Source organism: Austrofundulus limnaeus, unplaced genomic scaffold, assembly GCF_001266775.1.
Source record: "Austrofundulus limnaeus strain Quisiro unplaced genomic scaffold, Austrofundulus_limnaeus-1.0 Scaffold111, whole genome shotgun sequence".
Classification (NCBI taxonomy): domain Eukaryota; kingdom Metazoa; phylum Chordata; class Actinopteri; order Cyprinodontiformes; family Rivulidae; genus Austrofundulus; species Austrofundulus limnaeus.
The window spans coordinates 1,273,910-1,284,296 of NW_013952513.1; the positions used below are offsets into that span (position 1 = coordinate 1,273,910).

The window sequence follows — 10,387 nt, forward strand, 5'->3', positions numbered from 1 at the left end:
GATCATTACACAGTATGGCTCTAATTCTTCACTTCACCATCTGTGTCGCAGTTTCACGTCTCCAAAATGAGCGTACGCATGGGTCAAAGCTGGCTGAGGCACCGCACATTTTCATGTCAAGTTTGGATTTTATAAATCACAACCTTGGCGTAAAAAGTGGCGTACGCAAGTTTCTGGGCTCAAATTGTGCATGCGCCAGTTTCATAAATCCGACCCCTGGTCTTTGGTGAACAAAATAGGATGTCAGGAGACATACGCGACTCTCTACCTTCTCTTATTCTCTTATCACTGTAAAGTCTTTAGGCTAGCTTCCAAAAGCTTTTCCCTGTGCAGCTAATGTGCTTTAGACTGCAGGCCAGCAGACAAGCTTTTAACTGCCCTCAAGTTAGACAAGACTGTTTTCATCCGCCCAACCCTTTGGTCTCGTTTATCTACTTCTCATAATCTTTCCTTCTCCTTTTCTAACCCCTCTTTTGCACTCTCACTAGGGCTAACCTGTCAGTCACTTTAAATTCCTCCCGTGCAAATAATTAATATGGGTTCCCTGATGTAGGAACGTTCTAATTTGCAAGTGTTCTTCACGCTTCAAGTGGCTGCAGGCCCCAGAGCTTGTAGTACCAATCCCCCCCCCCCCCACCCCCCGCCATCAGAGACAGGACGCTGGTTGAGTTACAGGAGTGAAGGAAGTAAAGAACCCTAACAGGCTAATAAACACTGATGATGCTGGCTGGGCTTGCAGGAACAATAATAATCTTCTCAACCTTGTTTACTTGCTAGGACAGGGAAGCAGAGTGAAAATGACTGATCACCTATGACAGCAGGTTACTGGCGTTACGGTTGTTAACATGGAAAGCAGCATTTCCTACAAACATCATGCTACTTTTTATGGTCGCACACAAACAGCCAGCAATACATAGCTGTAGGGGCTATTAAAGTTACTTTAACAGAACTTTTCTGTAGAAGCGTTCAAATAGACAAAACAATTGAAATCACCTGACACAATGAGAAAATGAAAAACAGTCGATAGGATGATACGCAAGCGCTACCCAGAGTAAACAATTGCTTTTTGATCCAAATAGTCTTACCTTTCCATCGTTGCAGGTATACACTGTTCTAGGTGAGGGCGAATAGCTGGAACTTGTGTTGGCTTCTTCTCTGCATGTTTCTGGGGTCTCAACAATAGGTTCAACCACTTCAGCCTTGATTGTCTGAGTGCCATTGTCATGCATAGGCTCTAGAAGACAAAATATTTAACATGGAGATACAGTATAAACACTCACTGACAACTTTATCACCTATTCAGTTACTTGTTAACACAAAAAACTAATCAGCCAATAACATGGCAGAAACTCAATGCCTTTAGGCATACAGACAACCATTGATCTATATTCCCGGATTGGACGTCACATGACTTATCGTGCGCCGCACAGGTGTCATTGCTATGCATTGAGTTTTGACTCGGGAACATCCATGAATGGTGGTAAAAAGGGGATGCAGCAGGCAGTCATGCAAAAATATCAAAAAGGGATGCAATATTTTGCCATAAATTGTCAACACTACAAAACAAGATCACAAGATCAAGGTTATCACATTTTACAGGTCATTAAAATATTTTTTATTTTAAAAAATGTCAGAGATGCGGAAAGTAGGTCAGTTATGCTAGCTTGATTTTGACAACCTTATGTTGGGTAAACCAACGAAAAGACAAATTTGCTGTTCCAACAAATTATATTTTTATTAATATTGTTATCTTAGGATAACATTGTGAGAGGTAAATATAATGGACAACAGTAAAATTACCTTTACTACTACTAGGCTGAACTGTGTAGATATTACTGGTGATGTTCTGTCCAGTCAGCATTTGGTATATCCTGTAGTTTGTGATTATATATCAGAGTAAAAAACGCTGTCAGTTTTTTTCCTCCACCGTACATTTCATAAGCGAAGTGGTGGAGGGGCCGACCGCATTTATTTTATGATCAGCTGGAGGAATTTGTCTTTAGTCACTTCAGCGCAAATTTAGAACCAGGAAACAAATGCAAAATTAGAATTATATATATACACATGACACACATGACTTAGTTTTATGTGATGGAAAGGGGCTTCTACTGTAAATACATTAGCAAAAACCTAAAATGAAAAGTTCTCAGACTGCTTATAGATTTATCTTTTGAGCAAATACATATTTTTTTCACATCTGCAATTTTCTCAGCTTTAATTTAAGCCATATTTTATAGAAATAGGATAAGAGATGAGGGTGCTATGAATATTTTTGTGACAGATTGATGCGCATCCCGCATTGAAACGCTACTGTTTTGTTGACATGACTCAATGCATAGCAATGGCTCCTAAGACGGCATGTCGCTGACTATAGCAGCTATAGGCAATGTCCAATCCAGTAATATAGATCAATGCAGACAACTTGCTGAAGTTTAAACAGAACATCAGAATGAGTATCAAAGAGGATTTAAGTGGCTTTAAATGTTGGTCTGAGCATTTCTGAAACAGCTGATTTGCTGGAATTTTTACACACAACCACAGGGTTTAAAGAGAATGGTCCAAAAATGAGAAAATATCCAAAAAATATATAAAATATCCAGCAAGCAGCATTTGTGTGGATGAAAACAAAAGCCTTGTTGGTGTCAGAGGACAAAGGAGAATGGAGCAGACTGGTTTGAGATGAAAGAAAGACAACAGCAGAAAACCACTCGTTCAAATCAATGTCAGAATACAATTTCTGAATGCCCAACACATTCAACATTAAGACAGATTAGACACAGCAGCAGAGGACCACACCATTTGCCACTTCTGCCAGCTAAGAAGAGGAAATTGAAGCTTACAATTCACACAGGGCCACTAAAATTAGACAATGAGAGACTGGAAAAATACTGGCTGGTCTGAGGAGTCTGGATTAACTGGACTCCAAGTGTCTCCAGATCTCAATCCAATCAAGCACCTTTAGGATGTGGTGGAACAAGAGATCCCCTTCATGGATGTGTTGCAGACAAATCTGTAGGAACTGTGTGATGCTAAAATGCCAATATGAACCAGACTCTCTGAGGAATGTTACCAACACCTTGTTGAATCTATGCCACAAAGAATTAAGGTAGTTCTGAAGGCAGGGGAGGTTCAACATTGTACTAGCAAGGTGTGCCTAATAAAGTAGTCAGTTGGTGTATGTCTCAGAGAAAAAAAGTGGACCTTTGTCATCAGCTGAACTGGTTATAACTTAGTTTTTCAAAAATAAAATACAGCATTACTGGACAACATATCCACCATCAGAATTTGGAAGCACCTTAATTCCAACTGTAAAACGGCCAATATGTTTACTTCCTGCTTTAGACCTGGGCTTCCACATTGCTTGAGACATGAGGTTGTTTTAGCCTAGTCCTAAGGTGGCTCGGTAGTTGATCATGCTAAGCTCCAAAGCAGCAGATGAGTTTAAATATCGGTCAACACATTCCATTTCCTGATAGACTGATTCCCAGGGTGCTCTAATCTGTAGTCTGTCCATTAGATGGTCTAGCCAACAGTTAAGATGCCTCTGTTTTGATCTGCAGGAAGACTGATCTTCACACTACCATCTGGCATAGGTTGACTTTGTTAAAGGAGAAAGAATGATGGAACTAATTTAAACCAGACACCTCTGTTACTCTTCTAACACTAGGTTTGAAACGGATCAACGTGAGAAAAAAATGACTAAATGAATATCTATATAACATTTTATATTTCACTTTTCAAAATAGTAGATGCTGCTTACAGAGCCGTGCAAATTATCTGTTTGTCAAAAGCTTCATACAGAAGTTGGACTGATAAAAAATAACTCTAATGATTAATCTATGTTTGTTAGACTGAGCTCTAAAAAATAACTTATTTCAGTTCATTGGCAAAACTACTCTAATACCAAACATTTATTTTAAATTGTTAGTTATTTTAAAAAATATATTATCCTGAGAAAACACAAATAAAACTTCAAAAACAAGAATGGCTCATTGGCAGTGAAAAACATCTGAAATGATTAAATTAAAATTAACAGGTAATAAGTATCACATTTGTATCTGCAATTTTGAAGTGTAACATATTTTATATTCAACAAACTGTTAAATATATCAAAATGTCATCTTATGTTAAAAGAAACATCTGAGAGGGTGATTCATTTGGTGTCCATTTTAAAATTACATCATTTTTAAAGTGGTTTTTTTTTTTTACATTTTTGTCAGTAAAGTGATAACTAGGGATGTAACAATTAAAATCAATTTAGAATTGATAATAACTGCTTAAAATGTGAATAGATTCATAAAAAATGAATGAACGGATTTCATGTTAACAGTAAGTTATGTCTTTAACTTGACAAATTCAGTTTGATCCTTGATAACTTTTGGTCACAAAAGAATTTGTGATATTTTGATTTATTTTGAAGATATATTATGTTACTAAGACAACAGACAGCTACAGTTTGATACAAGGACAAAATGCTGACTTTAAAAGAAAAGAAACACATCTGGTTATAAAATAACCAATTCATTTTGTTGAAAAGAAAACCTAAAACTATAGTAATCATAAACTTAAAATCGATAATCGAATCAATTGGGGCTTGAGTGAATTGTTGCACCCCGTTTGAAAACATTTTTTGGTAATACAAACAAAACCTTTAGTGTTTCAAGTATTTGAAATGTAAGTTCTGCTGCTGATGAGTTTCTTCTTTTAAAGCCCAGTTTACACATTCTGTATCTACAAGAGTTCATGTGGGTGCTTGTGACAAAAACCTTGTTAAACTTCCCAAGTTTGTGGTGCCTTCACACAGACATCTGTGATACCATTCTGTCAGACCAAAGTTTGTGTTTGATCAGTGTGTGCTGTATACATGTCCTAGTCAGACTGACTGCTTACGTAAGAACAAAAAAAGTTCTTCTTTTACTAGAGTATGGGGTACAGACTGTTTTTTTCCCTTTACTTTGAGTCATGAAGCACTAATTGTTTTTTCTTTATAAATAAACACATTACTCACGTAGCAAACACACAGGACTGTTTGTAGTACAAATAAAACTGCAAGTGTGCCCGTCATCTCTGTCTAAAATCATCCTTGAGCTGTCTATCATCCAACAATTCTTAGTAAAACTTGATTTAAACTGGAAATTGTCTGTACCTTTTTTTAACGTTGAAGTGTGTGTGTGTGTGTTCCTGGTCTCTTACCGCTGCCCAGTCTCATGAGAAGTACGTCTTGCAGCCTCCTGTTGAAGTCCCTCAGTTCTTTGACCTCTGTCAACAAACTGCCATATTCTTTCAGCTTCTTTGCCTGCTGTACCAGCTGTCTGCGGGTTCTCTCCAGTTCCTGCTGCAGTCGCCTCATCTCCTCCTCCTGTTGCCTGTAGCTGTGAACCAGCTCCTCGTATAAAACCCTTGGAACGACGGCGGTGGCTGCCTCAGACACACAATTCGTGTCCATCTCCAAATGTTGCTGCTGCTGCTGGTGATGACATCGCCGGTGCGCCGCTTCCATGTCTTCATCTTCGTCATCCGCATCCTCTCCCTCCTCAGCCAGCCGGTCCTCATCCAGGTCCTCTTCGCCCTCCATACAGGAATTGGCTGCATTTCTCTCCAGACGAGCCACTACTGCTGCAAGACTCTTTGAGGAGTTGGAGAGGGGGCGTCCATGGTCGTGAGACTGAGCCTAAAGAAAACAACAATCATTTTAGGGAAGCATAGAACAATGATATAATACCTTAATGTAATAAACACAAAGTTAAGAGCATGACTTAAATGTAAATGTGAACAAAAACTAGACTTACAATGAACAATGTAGGAAATGACCAGAGTCACAAACAATTGATTATACTGGTTCAGAAATACACTGAGCATTTTTAGAATTTATTTGCGACCAATTTGTCTATAATCTAAAAAAAATCTGTATTTTGTGGCTTTGGGACTTTATTAAAGTTATTTTTGAATGCTTGAGAACTTGCTCATAATAATCCAACCTAACATGACTCCAATCAGCATTTTCAACTGAAATGAAAGAACCACACATCAGTGTTTAAAGTTACATTACACACAGACTGCAATTGATTTGTTTTGACTGTGCAGATCATAGTAGAAACACGAACGAGAAGAGTCACCGAGTTCTTTGATGAGCAGCTCAGCGGATTTGTTGGTGAAAGGGCAGCTGTCCAGAGTGCTGAATTTGTGTTAATCCAGCATATGGTAAAAATAGAGTAGGGGATTTTGGGTGCTTGCCAAGTTTATGAAAATATGCCATTAAATCATCAAATTATATACATGTATAAAAATTGACTACCTTAAATACAATTTATAGCAGCATCCCACATTAATAGACAAAGCTCTATCACATATTTATATTCAAATCATATATTACCTAAAAGAAAAAAAAACTTTTTATAAAGGAGTAATAATCAGTGTAATGATTGCACTTACTGAAAAATTTCCCTCTGTCACAAAACTACTTTCATGTTATTAATATAAATAAGAAGCATGATCAATTCACAGTATAATAATAATAATAATAATAATAATAATAATAATAATAATAATAATAATAATAATAATATGCTGTTGCCATTCATTAATTATAAACATATCCTGGTATAAAGAGGTGGTTGTCACTTATTACAAGCTGTTAGTTGATTTGTTGTGATGCAAAACAATCAATGTTTACCTTTTTATGTCTGAGTGGCATTCTCTCCTCTCCAAAGTTGTTCTCGATTGAGTTTCCTGAATTCTTGATGGACATCTTGGGGATTTTCATCTTTTTCTGTGATATACTATCTTCTAATTCTTCTACTGAATCTGTGAAGTCAAGTAAAAAAAACTCATTTAAGTTCTAAAAATAATTTGCACATCTTTAATAAATCATAAACAGAACAGCCTATTGACAAAAAATGTAGTTTTTGCATTTATTTGTCCCCTCTTTTTGCCTCCTTAAACTAACTTTAACACTATGAATTAAAATATTCATCAAGGCTATGACTGAGTGGGTTATTCTACCTGACAACTCAGTTTCAGGGTTAATGATGCAAAGATCAAACATAAAATGAAATGTGTATAGAAGCAGCAGCTGCTAAGAAGATAAACATTTTTAAAAATATGTACTGACATAGTCTGGACTGACATGTTACTGTTTGCTTGGACGTGTCACACGGAAACAACTGCAGCATCGCAAACTCTGAAGCACAAAGCTACAGAGCTACAAGCTAACCGCACACAAAACACAACTATCAACCCGGCGTTTCAACATTTACAAACCACTAACATTACGTCAAATGACATACTGGCTGTCGGAGGTGTTAATAATGTCATGTCAGTTCTACGTCCACGAGTATTTTGTCACCGCGGCGGAGCTAACATGCTAATGCAAAACGGTTACAGCAGGCTAGCAACGTTAGCTTCACACTGTAAACAATCGACGCGACTCGCAAGCGTTTACAACAAACTACCGACACTGCTTACAGAGGCAGGAAACGTAACTTATAGAACAACACACTGCGTAAATAAATAAGCCCTGACGAGGTATGGTAGTCTATTAAACTTAGCATATCTTGCTAGCTAAAGTGGAGGACGTTGTTGTTGCTCTCAGTGTCAGATTCCAGCTGATCACGTCCTGACAGTTCGGACTAAAAAAGAGAGAGGAAAAACTTGCCGTGACAGCTCTCAGAGTAAGGAGCACGGTAGCGTTATTGATCCGACAGAGAAAATGAGAATTAAAAAAAAAGGCAAAACTGGTGTCAGGAGAATAACTTACCTGCAAGGGCTAGAATCTGTGCTTGGCACGGCTGGCCTGCGCAGCCATTCTCCTCAGTTCTGTGAACCAGATACACCTTCTGATGATCAAAATCTGTTCTGTGCAGAGGGCTGAAATCTTCCACACTAGAAACGGGTAACGCGTAGCACATATCGTCTTCAAAGAATCTAACAAAAGCATACATTATTTAGTTGTCTTTGGTCCTGTACTTTGGATATGGTTGACAGTTTTTTCCCCTCACAAAGTATTAAAAATATATACTCATGGGGGGGTGGTCATTAGGGTGTCTGCGCTCGACTACTCCTGCCTGGTCCACATCATCAGTGTAAATCATCAAGGCAGAAGTAATAGACATGGCATTTAATTTACTGTGAACACTTCTAATTAGTGTTCAAAACAACATTAACTGTTTTTGAAAAAACATACATATTAAAATATAACAAAAAATAACCTATATATTCTGCTTAAAGTTATTAGTTTAAGTGTTTAGGGGTGGCATTTGAGCCTCAAAAGTCACCTTTATAATTTTGGACACACTTCACCTCACTGTGTTGTAACTGGGAACCACAGAGAGAAGAGCCATCATGAGGATTACCTGCCCAGTTAGGTGTGGTTGCTTCTCGTGTGCTTTCATGTGTTTCCTGGCGTACATTTCTCATCTCTTCCTTGTATCACACGCAAAAGACTTAAGGACGGCTGACAGAAATGAACTCTTTGTTATTGTAAGACATCTAGGTGGTTTATACAACAGGATGGATTTCTCTCAGTTGTTACTCTAATAGAGGGCACCACAGTCGATAAATGACACTAACAATTTCGTTCTGCTTCGGCTGCTGTAATTGAAAAGTAAGTGATGCAGAACTATATAGAGCCTTTTTTCCCCCCTTTCTTTGATATTTTGTTTCTTGGTTTCAGGCATTTGGTAAGTTATGATTATTCTTGTTCCAAATGCCAACTTACTCATGATGTTTGTTCAGTGTGCTGTGTGACTGATCCCAGAGTTTGTTACATGTACACAAAAGACTCAAAGAAAGGCGATGACAACAACTCTGCAAATTTAATGCCACTCATTTAATTTAAGTTATTGATTTGATTATTTAAAAAATATATTTTTTATTTTAATTTTTAAAAACATAAGTGAGTTATCTTGCAAATCTAAACTGACCTCACAAACTAAAACAGGAAGAAGGTGGATACACAAGAGATTTGAGCAGCTTCTGAACAAGTTGAACAGAGGATTACGGTTAATCCAAGCCTCTGTTCAATGGCTTTCCTGTCCTCAAAGCTGTTCTTGTCAACATAAGACTGCTTAGTTTCCAGAGAGCTCTGCCTCTAAATTGGTCAATGTTTAAAAAACAACAAACACAACACAAACATAAAAAAAAATCAAAAATGGTCTTTATTAAAACTTTATAAACTGTCCCAGAAAAAGTGATGTATGTAATGACCAACATACTAAATCATCTCATGCCCATCAAAACCTTTATTATATGTAAAAATACAAAAAAAAATTACAAATGTAACTATGCAAAAACAAACAAAAAGAAAAGTGCTGCTGACTTTCGCAATCACAAGAATGATTATTGTGGATTAATGTGGTAAACAATGGTACCTATTTTTGTTCCTTTTTGTATATTAAAAACATTTCTGTATTCCAATACTCTCTCTTGTCAAGCTAAAGAAGATATTAGTAACAGTTCTATTTCTCTCTAATGCTGAAAAGGTTTTTAATAGCCCTTTTACATTTGAGTGCAGATTTTATTTTAACTCTGAGAAAATGATTTTATTACTGACAATTAAGTTGTTTGAGCATAAAAGCCAAGAAAATATAATTGGTAATTTAGTGAGTCATTTTTAAACATATCTTCTGCTGCTCAAAAAGATCACAGGGTTTGAATTAAAACACAGTAAACGTGTAACATTTTAAATTAAATGTGGCTGATTTGTAACTAAGTTGACTAACACTATACAGATTTTTACGTTGGGATTTTTTTTGAGCAATTGTCAAAACATACACAGCTGTTTATTGTCAATTCAAAGTTACAGAGAAGGTGTGTTTATGTCCTGTTTGGAAGTGTGTTTCATGGAAGTTTTTAAAGCATTCGCACAATAAATCAAATCTGGGCCAATACAAAATCACAAGTATATAAACTTAGCACAAAAAGTGAGGAAATTGGTGTTTTTTAGATTTCTTTATTGTAACAATGCTTCTTGGCAAAATAAATAAAATTAAAATAAACTCATACTGTTGGAAAGCCTATTAATTTCCCTTTAAAATGCTGCCACATTTGTAAGGAACATGCATTTGCAGGATGAGCTGAGTTTGCTGGTTGTGCACATGAAAAATTGGCCAAATCTTCTCTGTCAAACAGCTTATTTTTGTTGTTGCTGCCAATCAGGTGCCCGGTGTAAGATTTATTGCCAAGAAGCATTGTTACAATGAGCTGAGTATGTGGGTTGCGCACATGAAAAATTGGCCAAATCTTCTCTGCTAAACAGCTTATTTTACTGTAGCTATTGACTCTTGTTTTGAGCTTCTGGTACCTCCAGGTGCTTCCAATCAGGTGTCCATCATAAGATAAGAAAATATTCGAGACTCAATGCCCAACTTTAATAATAAACCTATTAAAC

At 36.9% G+C, this 10,387-nt stretch overlaps 2 protein-coding genes across 4 annotated transcripts in view; both read right to left on the bottom strand.

Annotated features, from left to right (window-relative positions):
* The window catches only part of bend5 (BEN domain containing 5), a 17,199-nt gene extending 9,141 nt beyond the window's left edge, over positions 1–8,058 (bottom strand). Inside the window, exons 1-5 of one of the 3 annotated variants that reach the window (XM_014014227.1) lie at positions 8,018–8,056; positions 7,757–7,923; positions 6,674–6,804; positions 5,194–5,671; positions 1,086–1,234 (exon numbers count right to left, since the gene is read on the bottom strand). In XM_014014227.1, coding sequence (XP_013869681.1) covers positions 1,086–1,234; positions 5,194–5,671; positions 6,674–6,804; positions 7,757–7,907 — 909 coding nt within the window. In that variant the 5' untranslated portion in view covers positions 7,908–7,923; positions 8,018–8,056. Of the gene's footprint in view, positions 1–1,085; positions 1,235–5,193; positions 5,672–6,673; positions 6,805–7,111; positions 7,459–7,756 lie in introns of those variants that run through there. The other 2 variants (XM_014014226.1, XM_014014228.1) reach the window with 2 other exon arrangements.
* The window catches only part of agbl4 (AGBL carboxypeptidase 4), a gene marked incomplete in the record, with an annotated part of 369,850 nt that overhangs the window by 93,491 nt on the left and 265,972 nt on the right, over positions 1–10,387 (bottom strand).